At 38.9% G+C, this 20,961-nt stretch overlaps 2 protein-coding genes across 2 annotated transcripts; both read right to left on the reverse strand.

The window, feature by feature from the left end:
- Positions 1–87: 87 nt before the first annotated feature.
- On the reverse strand, positions 88–11,294 carry LOC143854984 (uncharacterized). The gene is made up of 7 exons (XM_077365138.1): positions 10,902–11,294; positions 10,097–10,222; positions 8,216–8,422; positions 3,320–3,416; positions 1,795–1,898; positions 1,350–1,401; positions 88–642 (listed from the first exon to the last, which is right to left on the reverse strand). The coding sequence occupies exons 1-7, from the start codon at positions 11,108–11,110 to the stop codon at positions 418–420; spliced, it is 1,020 nt and encodes a 339-aa protein (XP_077221253.1). The 5' UTR covers positions 11,111–11,294; the 3' UTR covers positions 88–417.
- A 5,120-nt stretch (positions 11,295–16,414) lies between these two features.
- On the reverse strand, positions 16,415–16,948 carry LOC143854851 (uncharacterized). Its single transcript, XM_077364960.1, has one exon. The coding sequence runs from the start codon at positions 16,946–16,948 to the stop codon at positions 16,415–16,417; it is 534 nt and encodes a 177-aa protein (XP_077221075.1).
- Positions 16,949–20,961: the final 4,013 nt, after the last annotated feature.

A 20,961-nucleotide genomic window follows, 5' to 3' on the forward strand; every position in this document is an offset into this window, starting at 1 on the left:
ATTTTGCAAACATTTCCAGAAAATTACTGCAATCCAAACAGAGTGCTGTAGGGTATTTAGAATATTTCTCTATGAGACAAAGTTCCATTCAGAATATTTCCAGTGCATTCAAAAATATGTTTCCAAGGAAAAATTCCTGTTCAGACCAGTACCAGCAGAAGTTAAAATAACAAAAATGCCTCCACAAAAACCAAGCAGCTCTCTTTCCTCTCCGGGCATAGAATCTTCAAATGATGTTACAACATAAAACAACCTTGGCTCTCCAGAGGTGCATTTCACACTTGAAGAAAGTATGGAAATAAAAGCAACTTGCCATTGAATCAACCAAAGCCACAAATCGGAAGTAGAGAAAAAAGGTCACCCATTAGCATTAAAATGATCCTTCTTTAGTTAAAATCAACACAAGTACTGACAGTTTCAACTCCGGATAAAGGCAACTGTTGCAACACGGGACCCCTCCGATCCTCCAAACATAAATGTAGGATATGTCTGGACATGATTGAGGTATCGGAACAGTGGCGGCTCTCTGGATGTTTCTTGGTTTTTCGGTGGCTCTGAGTCCCGGTAACCGAGCCTTCTTTGGTTGAAATTGTCGACTTCTTGCACCAATTCATCTTTTGTGCTGTTACATGATGTGATCACCTACAAGTGAAACCCATAAAAAGGAAAACAAAATGAAACGTTAATTTGATCATTTCCAATAGTATAAAAAATGGAGTACGGAGGTACTTTTAATTTGGTCAGATCAAGCATGGTCCTAGATCCTCCCCCCTGGCCACCGGGATGGATAAAGTTCAACTTTGATGGCTGCTCAAAAGGAAAACCAGGAAAGGTGGGTATATAGCTGGAATCTTCCGGGGTGATAAAGGAAACATGATTCAATCCTTCTCGGGTCCAGCCAGAATTTGTGACTCTAATGAGGCAGAGACCAAAGTTCTACTTTGTGGCCCAAATGGTTTGCTCAATCTAGATTCGAGACTTTAACGAGTTGAGACTCCACAAATGCATTGGCATGGGCTGAGGGTAAGGCTCCTGGACCTTGGACGTTGGCAAGTGTTACATCGGAGATTCACGATCTATGTCGGGTTGTTCATCTGGAATTCAATCACATGAAGTGAACAGCTAATGCTATGGTGGATAAGGTCGCTAGGGAAGGAGTTGAGAGGAATTCTGTTCGTTTTTCGGTCTCTTTAGTGGTGTAACTTTCTTAGCAGGGAGGGTAGCTGCTGCATATATTTAGTGGGGTGTCTTGTCCCCTGCTATTGTATCCAGTTTTGCTTGCTTTAATAAATCAGTTACTAGTTATCTTAAAAAATAACAAGGACTTGACGGGAGATCAAGATGCTAACCAGTATCCCACCAGATGCGATCAACTTCAAGAGAGACTCCCAATACATGATCCTGAAAGTGTAAGTCACCAAAACTAACTGTCAGAGGAAATTTCTTTAAGAACACTAGTCTATCCACCAGACCAGAAACGTGGAGCTTATCGAGTTTCTTATAATACGCATTCCCTAGTTCGTTTCATTTACTTACATCAGGATCACCACAAAGAAAAAATTTCTCTAATGAGGCAAGTGAGCAGTACATGCATCATCTCCATTGGATATATTTAACAAAATGTATTCAAATAAATCATCACTATGTTGTTGTTTTTTTTATTAAAGTTCAACCAAAAGAACCCAAATCTATTATTAATGCAACAGGGAATATGTCATCAATCACAAGATTTACTTGAAATATGATGCAAAAGCAAGAAAATAGAGAAAATGCAGGAATAAGTAATACTATTACCTTTTGATAGGCCCATCAGGATGCAGTCCAATTGCATCTAAAGTTCCCTTATCCATAACAAGTTTAAATTGTCTCTCCAATTTTGTCTCAAGTACATCATCAACCTACAGCAAATGCATTGGACAAGGACACCATCAAACTCTGACGAAACAACCAAAGGCATCTATGGTAGAAGCTACATTCATTTTTCCAGTAAATGACTGGCAAGGCATGTTTGCGTGAACACATATTATCAAATACTAGCAAATAGAACCGAGGGCCAACCACAATTGCAGGGGTAATCCATCCAGGGTGAAAGAAAATAACTGCAAATGACTAATCGGCACTATTAAAGACGGGTTTTTTGGATCTTAACAATAGAAAATTTGAGATGGTTTATAGTTCCAACATTAAACAATGCACACTCGGAAATCTGTCCACTTATGTCTGAGTTCACCTCGGCTTAGTCGAATAAAAAACTAATCAATTTAATAAAAGATTAGGAGAATCATTCATCAAGGCAACTAACTTTTTCTTATAACAGGGATTGTGGACGTGGTGACCACAGGGAAGCCAAACCAAGTCAATTTAGGAGAGCTTCAAATCAACCAATGAGATTTTGAGGATTGATCAATTTATTCTAGGTGGCAGTTCACTTTTTCTTTCTCTAACTCACCTATGTAGAGTAGAAAACACAAATGAGTAAGCACCAAGCCTATGAATTCTACAAACAGTAATCAACTTCCTTCAACCCCGTGGAACTAGAACTGATCACTTTTTGGTTAAACAAAGATGAAATAAAGTCTATAAATTCTACAAACAGTAATCAACTTCCTTCAATCCTTGGCCCTTTCGATTCTTTTTTTTTTTTCAAAGGTAACAGAACTTTTATTTAAAATGAAAAACAGGGGACAAGATGTCCCACAAACTACAAGCCATACATTCCTTCCATCAACTTCCAATTACAATGAAATGTTAAAATATCAAGATGGCCCTTTCGATTCTCTTCCCCCTTGATTTCTTTTTTCTTTCTTTCATCTATCTCCTTGTATCTCTCTTTGTTTGTATCCTGAAGAAATGCCTCGAACCAATGTTGCAATGTGAAGTTTCGAAACAAAAGTAAAAGGCCATCCTTGTAGATTTACGTGTGAGACATATTAGCATTATATATACAATATCCGAACCCATAATGAGACTCCTCTGTTCATTTTACACTTCTCTAATTGGCTTTTGAATGTTATTGTAATTCCTAAAAAAGCTATAAACAGCCAATTATTTAAACAAAAACGGGTTGGGTTTTTTTTTTTTTTTTTGTGGGGGGGGGGGGGGGGGCGCTGCTGGGCTGGGTATAGAAAATAAATAAGTGATACTAGGTATCTGTTTATTTTCAGGATAATAGAGCACACAATAAACTATCCCTGCAATCGATCAAGTGTGAAAATTACCGCAGTGTATGTAATATAATAACAACTTGCAAACGAACATAAAATGCAGAAAAATGAAAAGGAGGAATTCAGCACATAATCTCAAACTTCAGGAGGCATACCAAAAAGTTGATATTGGTGAATCCATCACGAACAGCAAGGTTCCGTGCAAGATCAACTGCTACTTCACTGTAATCTATTCCAGTCAAATCAGTGTACCTGAATGAAGAAAGCATCCAAGGTTTGCTCATTATGATACCATTGAGAAGACTTGAGGAAGAGTTATGTGAACAAGTTGTTAGAAGCTCTTGGCAACATAAATTCATATCTGCAGTATGAGAGCCAAAATTGTTCTTTGTTGTACACAACCAGGATTTTTATTTTTTGATGAATAACATAGATAGATTGAAAACAAAATGTAGGGATGTAATTCCGCAGTGTAAAGTGGAAGAAAAAGATTAAGTAGCAACCATGACAAGATTCCTTTCTTCAATTAAAATATCTTCACTGATCCTGTGTATGAAAAAAGAATGAACTCCATTAAACCTCCAACTTTTAAAACAAATTATTTTACATGAATAGGTAGTGGGTTTTAGCTGTTCTCATAAATACAAATTGAAGTAAAGCTGGCCCCAACTGACCTTAGCTGAGCGAACTCTTTTTTTTCAAGCCACTGAATTGGAATAGTCATACAGCTGGGGTTCTGGCCGAAAACACCAGGACTCAAATGAGTTCGATTTGGGTTTAACAGGTACACCCCAAGTGTCACAAGTTGATGTGATCCGACCGTCGGATCATCATTTTATTTATTGCACTTGTTATCTCATTTTATTTGGATTATTGGACTCATTTATTTATCTATTTGATATGCCTAGGATGTGGGGGATGTCCACATCATGTAGGGCCCATTTGCACACACCACACATGCTTTTATTTATTTGTTTAGATGCCTTTTCCATTTTTGCCCTTATTTTACTTTTTACTAGTGTTTTATTGTACGGACACAGGAGCACTTTCACTTGGGGGGTAGAGCTAGCAAAGGAGGACCCACCAAAAGCATATAAATATGAAAATAGAGGGGAGAAGCCCTAGTTTTTGGATGAATTGAAGAAGAAAATCAAGAAAAGAAGCCGCCGACTCCCTTGCCTCTCCCTCACGCCTAGGGCGTGCGCAAGTCTCTCTCTCTCTCTCTCTCTCTCTCTCTCTCTCTCTCTCTCTCTCTCTCTCTCTCTCTCTCTCTCTCTCTCTCTCCCTCACCATTTTCTCTCTTTCTACGCCTTTTCTCTTTTTTCACAATCTCTTTCTCTCGATCATGCACTCTCTCTCTCTCGATCATGCACTCTCTCTCTTTCCCTTCTCTTTTAGCTTCTTTCTTCTATTACTTTCCCTTCTCTTTTAGCTTCTTTCTTCTATTACTCTCTGTGTCCCACATATTTTCTTGTCCCCTCACTCATTGCTTCCTTTATTTCTTTGACCTCCCTCTCTTAGTCCCTCTTTCAACCCTAGTTCAAGCCTTAAAATGAAGTGATGCTGCCGTTCGAAACTTTGGGGACGCTACAACGAGCTTCTCCACCGTGCTCTTGGCTTCTTTGCTAGTGAAATCCGCAAGTGGAAAAATTGCTGCAATTAATTGGTACTATTTTTTCACATTTCAGCCCCTTTTAGCCATGTTTTAGCCTTTAAAACCCCTTTCTAAACACCCCTAGTTAATTACCCTAGCCTAGTTTAAGTATTTTATCATTTTTCTAGTAATATTTGGGCCCTAGATGGTTGATTTCCTTTGTGGACAGCAATATAACAGCAAATAAAGTAGAATAGTTGAGCTTTAAATCTTCTTCTTTTCGTGATTTTATGCTATTAAGTGCTTCCATGCTTAGTGTAGATTATTTTCCCACTCATGAGTTCTCTTTAAAGCTTACTATTGAATCTTTAAGTGGCCATTAATCATCTTTTATTATTTGCTCATTTCTTTTGGGTTTGTATGTGATTACGTGAATGTGAATTTGTTTCCCATGAGCTCCTAAAAGTTCCTGTAGAAAGTCGCGAGCCTCTGGGTTTGCACCACAAGTTTTGGCTAAATGAATATGGAAAATACCCCAAAAGGATGAGCTCCATAGATATAGTACCAGTGGTAAAAAAAAGTACCACAGATTGATATCCCCATGCCATATCCTCAATAATGGCACGACCGTCTGTTAGTAATCCCAGCTGCTTTAAAAAAACAAACAAACAAATTCTGCTTTTCTGGTGAAGCTTGTACATCTTTGCTGTTTCACTCTAAGGAAACCCGCCACTTAAGCTCTGCAAACTGTGTTGCTCAAGAAAGAAATCCGTTGCCCCTCTTCCCACCACAGCCTTCCAACCCCTTTATCTCCGACCCACCCCCTCTCAGTCTACATTAGGTGCTGGAAGCATTTCTCAGAAAGCAGGACTTGGGGTATGCCAGAGGTGAAGCTGCGATCGATTTGGAACCACTCTGTTTGCCTGATTATTTCTCGGTGGCAAGAACCTGACTCCGTCACCCATATGTAATGCAAATTCAAGCCTTGTGAGTTCGACAGAGGCAAGAAAGAGTTCCTTGGCCATGGATTATCCGATTGCTCAGCTCGAATGGGTTTATTTCATTTTTAATGGGATTATTAAATTCAATCTGAGCTTGTACCATCTTTGCTCCTCCAGATAATGGGTTCACCATTGCTTGAAAGGATTGTGACGTTTCATATATTGGCTCTAATGCCAGAGAAAACAGTTCTTCAGACGTTGGTTCCGGATCAAGATCTCAGAACAGCTAGCGGCTAAAAATTCAACTGAGACGCTTTCCACAGGAGTCAAGGTCACACTGAATATCTTCTCATCACAGGGGTTTGTTCTTGGGGTATTTCATGATATTTCAAGATGATGAAGCTTTCAACAAAAAGCTTGCTAGAGAAGTTTCAGATTCAAACGAGTCCACATAATTGTTCTTTGGTTTATTATGTTCTTGAGATTGCTGTTTTTTGTCATCTTGGTGAGTTTCCCTTCAACCGTTCATCAGTGGTCTTAGTCTCAGTAGCATTTTCCAACACACGAAATGTTTTATGGCTTTAAGTCCCGTTAATTCCGATCTATATGAATTGCTTGAAGGGGCAATGGGATTTTATGGTTAAAACATCTAAAGAATCAGAGGGTGTCAAGATATCAGAGCCTCATGTACTAGATTGCATTCTTCCCCTTTGAGCTCCTCCACGGCATCTATTTCTCAATCAAAAGAATTTGGACTGGCAGGGTACTTTTTATCCATTTCTGGGATTCAGCTCCTATTGTAGAGGTCTACGGTTATGGAGTTGTTAAAGCCTCAAAATCTCTTTGCCGGTTTGTGGTTAGATAAGACAAAAGCAAGGGCTGATTGCAATCTTCGAAGTTTTGACATTGCACGATTTTCAGTAGAAAACTCACCAGATTTTCAATACTGAATAGAGTTGTTCCTGGGGTGAAAAAACAATAGGTTGTGCTCACGCTTGTCCCTAGAGATGCATTTGGGGATGATAATTAAATGCTATAATTCGAATAGATTCCTTGTCCTGTATCTTAACCTTGACGCTGCCAATGGTAATAGAGTTTCAAACTTGAGCATAATGGTTTTCAAGCATCTTGCATGCCACTCCTCAGAAATTTGTCACCTTCTCCTCCATCCATTTTCTTCTATTTTTATTCCTTCCCTTTTAAAAAAAACAGCTGGGGCAACTAATAACGTCACAGCCCGTGGGATGGCACAAAGTGACAAATAAGATCGCGTCGTTATTGATAGGAAGGCATGGGAATAACATTTGCCTGGCATCTTTCAATCCTTGGTATATGAAATTAAATGGTGAATAAATAACGTATGCCATACATGAAAAACACTTTTTTAAGTCATCAAGTTGGACAAGGGTATCTGTGTTCATATTTATAGACACATGGCAAGGAAACATGCTTTTGTGTGTTAAGCTAACATAATTTACATAACACATTTGTTTCCTCGGGCGGGCAGAAATATAAGCAAGGGCCACTTGTTCAATGATCCAAACCATTTAGTTGCTTGGCTTTCTTACCATGGATGGAATGTGCCCAAAATCCATCCATTGGACAATTCTAAGCCTCCAATTTGTGAGTTTTAAATACATGGTTAGAAATTTAAAAAAATGAATGGCATACACTATACACTCATCAGGAAAGCTTCCACAAATTATATAACTCTGACATGGGGAGGGGGTGGCTACTTGAGGAATGGCCGTGGCTACTTGAGGAATGGCCCATCCATAGCAAGGCCTAGCAGATAAAAATGATATGGACCATTGAACAAGTGGCCTTCACTTGTACATCTGTTGGCCCATTTTTCCAAAAAAAATGAGAATGCATCATATAACAATTCCTCCAGCAGATCAAAATAGAATGAATTACTTCCGCAATTCATGCAAGACATTATGAGCAAACTAGAACAAGTTAAGAGTTGCAGACAATATTAAATAATTATTTCCACAATTCATGCAACACATAATGAGCAAACTAGAACAAATTAAGACTTGCAGACAATATTAAATGCTGTGTAAAATAGTATTAATCATACATCATTACAGAAACACTTGATTTATTTCCTACCACATCAAGTGATTGGCATGGGAATCTATGTCAATATGCATCAATACAAGAATGTGGGACATGATTTGGAGTGTTTGGATGCTCGTATGTACAACTAACATACATAGAGTGAATTACTTCAGTACATCATGCAAGAGAGAATGTGTAAAATAAATCAAGTTGATCCATTGGCATAGACTATTAGATGGCCCATTTAGCATAATTTATTATATGTCATACATGATTACAGACACACTTAAATTTATTCTGGTGTGCTTCATGCAACAGAGAATAAGCAAAATAGAACTAGTTTTATGTGTCATTGGAGGATGCTGAACTAGTTTTGAGCGTGTGAAGTAATACATACGTACATACATTCATATGTGCGTGTATTACTTCACTGAGAGAAATTCAATCAGTACCCTTGCTTTGCGAGCTCTTGGAGAAATAGACCATTCCCAGTTCCAATGTCAAGCACACTCCAATCAGACAGGTATTTGCTGACTTCTTCAACAGACTCAGATTTGCAACTGACATCATTGCCCATATTCTGAGTATGGCCTTGTGAAATGTTTAGACACAAGTTTTTAGTCCAGCCAGCAACAGTCTCCATGACGTCAACCCCGAACCTAAACAAAGATAAGCAAAGTATAGAAGTTAATTTCACGACTAGTGGACCAAATTTTTATAACAGCATAACAAGAAACGACTAACTGAAATATCGTCACCATTTAACTTAATAAATCATGCTCTCTATACATCTCTATTTACACCCCCTCTAGCTAAAGGATCAGCCACATAATTTGCACATGTTGAAACATGCAAAAGGAAATACCATCATCTCTATGGAAATCTATAATCTCATCCAAAATGTGAACTAAATGTTATGTTAAAAACTGAGAGATCTCTAATCCCTCAAAATCGGATCAAACACGAAGTGCAGCAAGCGTAAAGATGAGATGGAAAAAAACACAGACACACAAATAAGAACATAAGATTTACGTACTGGAGAGAGGAGTTTTCACTATTTCAATTAGGGTTACAAAACACTCTTTTTCTCTCAGCCGAGAATACGCCCCAAACCGTAATATGTGGCTTATATATTATTGTCACTACAATTACTGGAATACTCTTATAAAGTAAATCAAAAGTTGAATTTTCCTTCCAAGGCGTTGTCCTGGAAACCCCGGCAGCAGCGCGCTGTCCCTTGCACTCACAGCTCGACCCACGTGAGCATCGCGCAGATTATTTCATCATGGCGCATTGGCGCTGAATCACTGCAAGAATGCATGAACTCGGCCAAGGTAACCAGAAGAAGCCTTTCTCCGAGACACGTGGCAAGCATGTATTGCCGGGATCTCCCTCAAGTTAGACTATTGGTTCCTTTATTGTTTTCCTACTTAATTTAGTAGTTACCTAATGTGCTAAGATAGCAATATATCTAACATATTTCATGGCAAATAGTCTATATAAGTTATTTTTTTAACATATTATTAAATAAAGATAAATGCGATGATAGTGAGGCTCATTGCTAACAGCAAGATTTTGGGTCACAACTATGGCACATGGACATGTATGTATCCATCAATCCGAACAGAGATTTAGTCACTCGTCATTGTCTTTTATAATTTGTGTCCCAAAGTAAGAGGAACTAGTGATGACAAGAGAAATACAAATTTCGCATCAACCCACACTAGGAACCTTTTTGTGAGATTTATTTAAGTACCATTGTTTTTCAACAAGACTGAATTTCTCATTTGATAAATAATCGAGGAAAGGATCGGTAAAGAGATAGGTTTTTTATGGGTAGATAGATGATGAGAATAAAGGCCCTCATGAGGTAGCCACAATCCTTCGTTCCTCAATCTTATAACGTGCTAATAATGTGTGCAAGAGAAACTAGGATCATAAAACCCCAAAGATAAAAGAATGCAGATATTTAGAAAAAAGATGGGTAAGAGTGACAGCTTGGCTAATATACCTCCAGACATAAATGCACTTATACAAATAATAAATAACAAAAATACAGTATCATGTCACACTGTCATTAATATTTTTTTCTTTCTATTTCTACTTAGATATTTCAATTTCATAAGAATAAAATAGAAGTAGAAAATGGAACCCATAAACACAGGCTAGAAAGCAGGCTATATAGATTGTAAATAGTCTGCCGATACATTAATTTCATAAAAGTACCTCCAGAATTTATGAGATATCAGCTTTAAACTTCCTTCACAATTAATCTGGGAAATTTTCACATCAACCAAAAACAGTTGTGGTTATGACTTATGACAAGTACTTACCAAACTTCACCTGCATGGCCATGTTCATGGAAATTTGCCAGTTCATCCGCATATGTAGAATCCCAGTAGCTCTGCAATCCCAACATTGATGGTTCCACTTCAGTATCGCGCTCATCCTTGTCAGAACTGCTTCCGCAAAACAATTTTACAATGGGTCACAGTGGAATTTGAGATTAGCAATCATACATAAACTGAACATAAACAAAAAACCTAAATATTATCTTCTTAAAATCGTATTCAACTTCAGACAACTAAAAAAGATTCCCCCCAGAAGATTAATAGTAGCCTCAAAAAGAATATAATGATTAGCATATTAGCCCCATAATGACTCAAACCTTAGTTTATTAAGTTTTGTATTAGAATATCACCATCACAATCAATCAAAACATGAATTATTCAAATTGAATAAGAGAAACACAGATTGAAAGGGGTTTTAATTGTCTAACATTGCAAATGACAACAATGTCCACATTGTGTGCTTCGATTGAAGGACCATCCGATTTCTATAAAATGATGTTTTGTCTTTTGTTCATCAGTAACAAAATCATGCCCCACTGAATACATAACCGTTCTACTCATCGAATCGAGATTCAAAAGATTCAGAGACAGGAAATAGCATTGGAAATGAAAACGCAAAGGGAACTAAAATTTCCAAACAATCAGACCACATATTCAAATCCAAAGATACATTTATTACTAATTTAGGTTAATCAAAAGGCACAATTAGAGCACATATTCAAATCCAAAGATAAATTTGTAACTAATTTAGGTTAAACAAAAGGTTCGAGAGAGATCATCCACAAACCCGTAATCGGATCGGAAGGCGCCAGCAGAGAGAACATCAGAGGCGTCCACGTGGCGCTGATCATCGTCCAAAGTGCTTCCGTAATCGCTCTTTATCGACCACGAATCTGCAGCAACAGAGCGATCATCGTCGGAGATTAGATCGGCGGTAGTCAGAGCTCTCGCCTGAGCGAGATCGGAATCTTCGGGCGGCCATCGGATTCCGGCCATGGTCGATCTCTGTTCGTGCTCGAAAATCGGAAGAAAAGTTCAGATGCTCAGAGAAACCCTAGCAAAGCGCAATCAGAAAAAACAAAAAAATACAACCTTGAAAGAGATGGGGAGAGGAGGGGAAATAGGGGAATTGTTGCGCGTTTTTAGGAATTTGGATGGCCAGTTCTTGTCTCGTTTTGATTACTATTAACTGTTAACTGCCTATCTAATGTAAAATAATAGATTTTAAATTTTATATATGTGTGGCCGTTCCATAGATCTCAGGGTTAGGGATCGGAAATTATTTTTAGGGCACAACTTATTCACGTTGTGGACCAACAAATGGACGGTTTGGATCATACTTTGAAAAATACGGATTTTTAGGCCACACATCTACAAATAAAACCTAACTATCACCACCTTTTCTTCCCCGGGCCACCCCACCTGTAATTTTTTACACTACAAGAGGGGGTGGGCCCCACATGTGTGAATTGTATGTGATCCCATCTAATGGGGACCACGAATTGGATTATTGTCGCTGGTCCTACCGTGATCAGATGATCCTTTCCACTTGAACAATATGATGTCGTTCGAGATTTCTGCTGCAAAAAAGATTGATTTTGATAGGTTTTGATGTCAGTAATGGAATCTCAATTTAGGATTAGACTTAGGCCTTGTTGATTTTGGATTTTATAAGATGAGTGCGTGTGAAGTCCAGTATTTTTTAGAAAGTACAGTAGGGCCCATTTCTTTGGATGATCCAAACTGTTCATTTGATTGGCCTATATGGGATGATCCTAATCTTCTGATCTGAAAAGGGACGGACATTGTAGAAACCTCTATAGATTGGAGGGTAGGGATCATCCCGTGGAGATAAAGGGACGGACTGCACTTTGAAGAAACCTCTATAGATTGGAAGGTGAGGATCATCCCGTGGAATTGACTTACAGGCTACTGCCTATTTATGTTTTAGCCAATCAAATGAACGGTTTGGATCATCCAAAGAAGTGGGGTCCACTGTACTTTCCAGAAAAATACTGGACTTAACGCTACTGATATTTGCACTACAATGTTTTGATAGAAACTCACTTTGCCTTTTCCTTTTTAATTGGCTGCAGAAAGTTTTGCAATAGCTTTTAATAGCTGATTAAATAATAAAAGACAAGGTAAGTTCATTTCATTATAAAACATTGCAGTAGAAATATCAGTAGCTATACAAAATCTCCTATTTATAGGAGAAATTATTCGATGAAGGGTCATATAAACACGTAAAGGTGGTACGATAGAAGTACCATCCTTAATATTTGATCCAACAGCAGCTCCTCAAAAAGTAAGCTCCTGAGATGATGAGCAAGTGTTCATACGGCCCTTCATCATATAAATTCTCTTATATATATATATATATATATATATATATATATATATATGAGAAAACGGTTCCTACACATGTGTAGAGAGTTCTCTACATACTAGCTTAAAATACAGTGGGGGCCCACATTGTTTGGGTGATCCAAGCCATCCATTTTAAAGGCCCTCACATAGATAGAGTGTCTACAAAAAATCAGATCCATAAGATCATCCCAACCCTACGATTTGTGGAGGTAAAATGGATGTCTTTAAACCTTCACAAATAAGTTTATTTTTTGCCTCAAAAGTTCGAATGGTTAGGATGATCCTATGGATCTGATTTTTTGTGGACACCCTATCTATGAGAGGGCCTTAAAAATGAATGGTTTGGATCACCCAAATAATGTAGCCCCCACTGTATTTTAACCTAGTGTGTAGATAACTTATTTACACATGTGTGTAGGAACCGTTTTCTCATATATATATATATATATATATATATATATATATATATATATATATATATGAGGAAAATGATGAAAAGGATTGTAAGCTCGAGCGTACTAACCTTATGGTACGCTCGAGTGCCCAATCACATGGGTCCCACATTTTTTTGTAGTGATCCAAAGCATTCATTTGCAAGGCCTTATCATAGATAGGGTGTGTACCAAAAATCAGCTCCATTGAATCATCCTAACCCCTCCAAAGTGGTTGGCAAAAATGGTCAGATTTGTGGACAAACAGTGTCTGTCCATTTTGACCTCCACAAATGGATGGGTTAAGTATGGAGCTGATTTTTGGTACACACCCATCTATATAAGGCCTTTCAAATGAATGCTTTGGTTCATCATAAAATGTGGGCCCACGTGTGATTGGGCACTCGAGCTTACCATAAGATTGGTAGACTCGAACGTAAAATCCTTTTCAATACATGTAGATGTCTTTCCAAAGCTCAACTCCTTAGCAAAGCAATCTTTTGAATCGAGAAAACCATGCCTCTCTCCTTTTCCTTACAAAGGCTTTCCTTGTCATTACCAAAACAATAAAAAGGAAGATTTCTCTGTCACGTATCTATAATCTATTGTTGTTTTTTTCAAAAGTTTATACTAGAAGAAGTAGATGATACTTTTTCATAGTGCGGATAGAGCAGACAGTGCTTTCTAATTCAACATCACCTATATTTGTTTACTTTATGTCCATAGTTTTATATATTTTCCATGGCAGAACACAAGGCAAACGCTTCTTACACGACTTCATAGTTGTCTAGCATATGTCCATAGTTTATTTGTTTTCCATGGCAGAACACAAGGCAAAGCGCTTCTTACACGACTTCTTATTTTCACATGCTATAAAGGCACACGCCAGTTAATTTTTATATACCTGAAAACGACCAATTCCTAAGTTGTAATCATTCAATATCTCAAATAGTCACCCATGTGCCATATATTGCGCACATGGATCAAAGAAAACGTTGGGTGGGTTGCAATCTCCACTATACAATTAAGTGGCACATATGACAATCTGGACCGTTGATCTGGTGGGCCATTATGCGGGGTAGTCATAGCTCATAAGAAATCCACCAATCAAAATAGCTCACCTTTTGTTTATTTTTATTGTTGTTCATTTAAAAATGCTGATTAACGGCTAGAATTGTCTTATTGATGTGATTTTGGACTCGCACATCCAAGTGGCGGTCCACTAGATCAATGGTCCTGATAATCCCACACGTGTGTCGTGTTTATAATGGAAACATTGGAGATAGTGATGAGAAGAAGAGATTTAACCAATGGATTATAAGAGAATTTAAAAAATAAACTTCTATGTTTTGCCTAACTAAGGTAATAAAAAATTAATGAAGATTGACTGACTACATCAATCATCGACTTTCCTGACTCATTCACTTTTTACCTTGGCTAGTTCTTGTTCGAGTTTTTAAACACGGCTTCAAATTATTACCCTTTGAATCATGCACAAGAAGAAGCTCGGACCATTGACCGTAGACCATCATGCGATGACATGGTGCTGGTCCTTGGGCCAACAAGACATGTCATCCGTAAGATTAAGGCCTACGAAAATCAATGGAGTAGCTTTTCTTGGTGAAAACCTAACTGGGGTTGTTGGATCAAGGGGCAAGGATCATCTTATCAAGGTGACATCGACATCAATGGGGATGACTTGGGCTCGCCAATGATACCAATGGACACGATCACATCCACAGCGTAGCTATTGGTATGAAGTGGCTACTCTCTCTCTCTTTCTCTCAGATAGGGTTTGGCAGGGCGGTCTATTAGATAAAGATAAAGACATTACATTCATGGGTACAAGATGCCATCTAGCCCATCCCTAACTCAGGAGTAGGGGTGGCCAACAGGTTCGGTTCTCGGTCCTTGGTTACTTTTTTTTTCGGTTCTCGGCTTACGGTTCCATGAACCGTAAGAACCGAACCGAACTGGACCGAACATAATCGGTTCGGTCCGGTCCGGTCCGGTTCTCCGGTTTTAATGGCTAATTACTAATTATAATTTATAAAAACTTTTAATTAAAGTTATAATATACGTTACTTTCTTATTATAAGAATAGTATTAACTATTACTTATTAATATTATAAGTAATTTATATTAATAAGTATATGTATAATAGAAATATAAAAAATATTATATATATAAAAGTTCGGTTCTTCGGTTCCAGAACCGAACCAAGAACATTAGACCCGAAACCGAACCAAATAAGTTCGGTTCTTCATCAGTGGAACCGAACCGGACTCAAAGTATTTTTAAACAGTTTGGTTCCGGTTCGGTTCTTCGGGTCTGGTTCGGTTCTGGCCACCCCTACTCAAGAGATCCAAAAACTCGGGTTAAATAAAGACTAAACACTAAACTTAAGAGTTTAAACTGCTCAATGCTATTGAGTTTCTCTCTCTCTCTCTCTCTCTCTCTCTCTCTCTCTCTCACACACACACACACACACACACACGAGTACTGGAATGAATCTAAACCTTACCTAAGAGTTTAAACTGCTCAATGCTATTCAGTATCTCTCTCCTGCACACGAGTACTTGATTGAACCAATCTATTCTTGATAGGGGTGCTTATTCGGTTAAAACCGAACCGAAAAAAATGAAAACTTAAAACTGAATTTATTTCGGTTTCCCAAAATTTGAATCGAAACCAAAACCGAACCGAAACTGAACCGATTAAAAATTCGGTTATTCGGTTATAACCGAATAACGAATTGTGGGAGGAAAAGAGGGAAAAAAGTAAAATATTGGTTTGGATCGGAGGGCTAGGATCATCCGATCAAAATGATTTTTTGAGCACAACCTAATTAAGTTGTGATCAATCAAATGGACGGTTTTGATCATCACAAGGAGTGCACATATAGCACTTTTTTTTGAAAAAAAAAAGGCTTCAGCCATTATTTCGGTTATTTCGGTGAACCGATTTTTTTAAGATAACCAAAACCGAATAACCGAATTTCCAAAAAATAAAACCGAAACCAAAAAGAAAAAAATCGAACGGAACCGACCAAATGAACACCCCTAATTCTTGATATCATTATTCTATACATAATATTGTTTGGGATTTACTAGGCAATTCAGCGAAAAGCAGATTTGCTGCTCACTTTTGCAGGAGACAGGAGACAACAGCCAACCTCTGATGAATCAAATGAGTAAGACAAAATCTCCTAGAAAGTATCTCTGTGGCTGTTGTCTCGTGCAAAAGTGAGCTGCCAAATGGCTTTCCACGAAATAGCCTAGCAAACCCCATATTGTTTTTATCTTCCTAGAATGGCCTTCTTAAAATTCTCAATGGAAGGGGAGTATATAAGACAAATGGGCGGTGACATAAAATGCATTCACAATCTATATATTCTATTCAAGTGTAAAGAATCAAACGGCTCAAGTTACATATGGCATGATAATTCTCTCTCTCTATGTATATATCTAAAATTACAAGATAGGAAATGTGACCGTTGTTATCTCAAACAAACGGTCTCTTCCTTTATTGTTTCCAACATAGGCTTCCTCGACCTACACATGCTCAACCTGGCCTTGAACTCATTCACCGAGTCATCTTCAATGTCATCCAAATTCAACCTTGGTGCATCACTTTCCCGCCAATTTGTAACTGAATCCGTTTCTGCGGACACGCCGGAATCCGGCAAGATCCTTTTCACTTCGGCTACCCGCCGGAGGGCTGAGCTGGTGGTCATCATAAACAACACACCCATATCCGCAGCCGTAATTACAGAATTGACCCTTCTCATGGGGAACATGACATAAACGTTACCCATCTCTAAGTCCTCATCCGCGGAGAGGGCGGGAAATCGACGTCCGATTTGCAACGAGCTTGAATTTACTAGAAAGTGGTGGGGAACCTCTAACATGAGCTCTGCGGCGTTGATCGGATGATCGAACGGTCGGACTTCGCCGCTTGGGAAGATGACCTTTGTGATTGTAGAGTGCCTACTTGTGGTGGTAGAGAGGGCACAAGATATGTAATTGCCCATGTTTGAGAGAGAGAGAGAGAGAGAGAGAGAGAGAGAGAGAGAGAGAGAGGTTGAGGCGATTTGGAATGTGAAATGGAAGATGGGTTTTAAATAAGAGGTGGGAACGAGGAGAAAATGGCGGTCTTTCTGGGAAGATTCGGCCAGTTTTGTGACTAGTTTCAGTGTTTGACGTTGTAGTTGAATCCGCGTATGCTGTTAATGCGTGTGGGACCTTAGCTTTACTAGGTCGAAACAATGATGAAGAAAAGCCCATTTGGATCAATCTTCGGGGCTTCTCATATCATGACAAATTGAAAACATAGAAAGGGCCAAGTACAATAGATTCCCTTTTCGTGTGTTGGGCCCACTTGCTATTTTTTTTTCATGGGATCGAATTATATGATGGACCCCACTTCTCATCACAGTTCAAACTGGGTCTAATGGTGATGAGGCACACATGACATCTATCACCATCTCATTTTTTTGCCATTATGAAAAGGAACCTCAAAACAAGGCTTTATAGATCAATAGACCTGGTCTTGACCACATGGGTCACATGGACCCAACTGCCCAAGGGTGATAGTTAAAAACGGAGAGATTCTTTCATGCTTCACTAGAGCACGATATATGAGATTGTAATACAATTCGGAGATGGTGTAGGATTTTGTGATTTTCTTTTTTTCTCTGTTCTCTGGTCTTGGAGTCTGCCTAACCTTTCGTGATTATTGGCCAACAGGAGAACCAAAGCCAGGTCTAACAGTAACCACTGCGTCCTAATTACGAGAGCATTCCTTGTTAGTAGTTAGTAGTTACAAAGATCCCAATGGGTCTTCACAGCAATTTCTTATTGCAGGATATGACTTGATATCGTAGTGCAGTATCGACACGATTACATGCTCGCGCGGATATAAAATTTACGATACTCTACGGAGTTAGCCTGGTCAACTTGGCTAAGTCAATTCTTTTGGACTCGATCCAAGTACTTATTTATTTTTATTCTTTTTATCATTAGAGAAACTTCTTTGTTACGCTGCCAACCGACTCAGCCCGCGTTTTTTCTCTAGCTCATTAATGCACTCTGACGTTGAAAAATCACCACAGAAGAGTCTTCTAGATAGCAAGTTAGCAGCCCGGTTTTTTCTTAATCCTTGGATAGAATTGCTATCTCTATTCACATCGACCCTTGTTCAGGGGCGGAGCCAGGAATTTGCTAGGGGGGAGTCGCAAAGAAGGTTGTTATAGTATGTTGAGGCACACCATTCTACCCTTCATATTTGATAGGTAGGGCCCACCATCTCCCCCTAACCAATGCATAAGGTGGAGCCCACAATTTACACCTCAAATTTTGATGTAGTAGGGCCCACTATGCATTGCCCAAGAATATTGGTGATTTAATAAATTCCAAGAACACCTCAAGAGTAGACCTGGCAAACGGGTGGGTCGGGCCGGGTCAACCCGCGGGTGATGCGGGTGCGGGTCCACGGTTCGGGTGAGGAAATGACCCGCATTTTTGCGGGTCAGAATTTAGGTGACCCGCGCGGCCCGCGGGTGGGCCGGGTCAACCCGCAGGTCACCCGCAAATATATGGGATTGTAGTAATTATCCGATTTTACCGCATCTGTTTTTTTCCGTAATTGTCATAACCTTTTATATTTTATTTGTATTTTTTCGTAATTTTAGAACTTTATAAACATTTCTAGGTAATTTTTCATTTAAAACTTTATAATTTAGCTATTTTACTTTTCTGGGTGTAATGATTACCTTTTTTTGTTTTTTTTATTTGCTAGCAACATTTGCCATGTGCGGATCTTGCACGGCGATGGCCACCTGCCTAGAAGTTGCCATAGGAGAAGTTTGGTAGCAAATTCTTGTAAAATAAAAAACTGAAGGAAATGTTATCTACAATACTGTTTTCTTATAAGCGCACTCTCACTTTATTAAAAGTATGGTATGGCCCGCACCATAGGATGATCCAAACCGTCCATTAGATGGGCCATAGCCTAAATAGGTTATGCTCCAAAAATCATTTTCATAGGATGATCCTAACCCTCCAATCTGAATGTTGGAGGGTTGATCCTAACCCTCTATAGATCGGAGGGTTAGAATCAACCAAATGGAAATAATTTTGGGGCATAATCTATTTAGGCTATGGCCCATCTAATGGACGGTTTGGATAATCCTATGGTGCGGGACATACCGTACTTTTTATAAAGTGAGGAGTTCCCTCGGAAAAAACAGTAGTGCTGATAACATTCTGAAGAAAAATTAAAAAATACGTAAAAATGCGGGTGCCCGCGGGTTGACCCGACCCGACCTGTGTTTTTGCGGGTTGGGTCACCCGCAGGTTAGTTTTTCACGGGTCACTAAAACTTAGACCCGTGCCGGTAAATTTGCGGGTGGGTCGGGTCGACCTGCGGGCACGGGTCGCTTTTGCAAGGTCTACTCAAGAGGATCACTTTCTACTTTGAAAATCCTAATAACATTCCATATTTTATATTTTGCGTGCACTAAAGTCAAGGATTTTTTCAGAAATACTATGGGGCCCACTACATACGATGATCCAAACTATTCATTTATTGGGCAACAACATAAATAGGTTGCATCACGTAAATCATCTCCATAGGATGATCCTAACCATTCAATCTATAGAGGTTTCTATAGCAGGCAATCCCATTATAGATCAGAGGGTTAGGATCATCCTATGGAGATAATTTACGGGGTGCAGGCGCGCAACCTACTTATATCCTGCGCAACAAATGAACAGTTTGGATCATCTTATGAATTGGGGGCTACTTTTTAAAAAAATACTCGACTTTAAGTGCATACAACATAAAAAATTTCATAACTAACTAGTAGAGAGTTTTCACATGGTGTGCGCCAATATAGTCCAGTATTTTTCAAAAAGTATTGTACGGGCCATGCCATAGGATGATCCAAACCGTCCATTTGATGGGCCACAACATTAATAGGATGTGCCCAAAAATTCATTTACATGGGATGATCTTAGCCCTCTAATATATAGAGGTGTACATCATATTATTTTCCCACATAAATTAGTGGGGATCATACTACGCAAATGAATTTTTGGGCACAACCTATTTTCATCTTGGCCCATCAAATGGATGGTTTAGATCAACATGTGGTGCAGCCCGTACAATACAAATTTTCTAATACGGTTTTACACCATGTAAAATCTTGTGACTCCCTTAATCAAATGGACGGTTTGGGTAGTCTTGTGGCGTACTATTTTTCAAATACAAGCCTATGTGCGTGTTTGGGGTACCGTTTAAAACGCCGTTTGGCGTATGAAACACCGTTTTGGGGCCAAACGGCGTTTTGGGAGTGTTTGGGTGCTGCACCACCGTTTGAAACACCGTTTGAAACGCCGTTTTGAACCCTCAAAACGGCGTTTTGCAAACGGAGGGGGGGAGGTCCGTTTGCAAAACACCGTTTTGAACGGAGTTTTTGGGTCGTGGGATTTTACATGTTTACCCTCACCTTTTGAATGTGATGCATCAACAGTGGTGTTTGTCTTTGACCATCTCTACTATTTTGTTATGTAATTTGTTTTCCAATTTTTTTGTGGCTAAAGTTGGTCCACCCGAACAACTACTATAAATTAATGTAGAGAAAGTCTTGCATGCAATCTAATTCGTAATATCATATTTTATATTGGAGAATTTATATGATGGGTGGCCGTGAAAACACGTGAAGTCTTGGAAAACAGATACGGCCCACTTTTTATTGATGATCCAAACCGTTCATCTGTTTGGGCACAACGTAGATAGGGGTTGCCCCAAAAATCATTTCCATAGGATGATCCTAACCCTCCGATCTGTAGAAGATTCCATAAATGGTTTTTGAAAATCTCCATATTCAGATCAGTTCAGATCGGAGGGTTAGGATCATCCAATGGAAATGATTTTTGGGGCACAACCTATTTACGTTGTGCCCAAACAGATGAACGATTTGGATCATTTCAAAAAGTGGGCCGTACCTACATTTGACTATGCACATGATGATGCTTTCATGGG

The sequence above is a fragment of the Tasmannia lanceolata genome, unplaced genomic scaffold (genome assembly GCF_043159265.1).
Source record: "Tasmannia lanceolata isolate RefF3 unplaced genomic scaffold, GAP_Taslan_0.1 ptg000020l, whole genome shotgun sequence".
Classification (NCBI taxonomy): domain Eukaryota; kingdom Viridiplantae; phylum Streptophyta; class Magnoliopsida; order Canellales; family Winteraceae; genus Tasmannia; species Tasmannia lanceolata.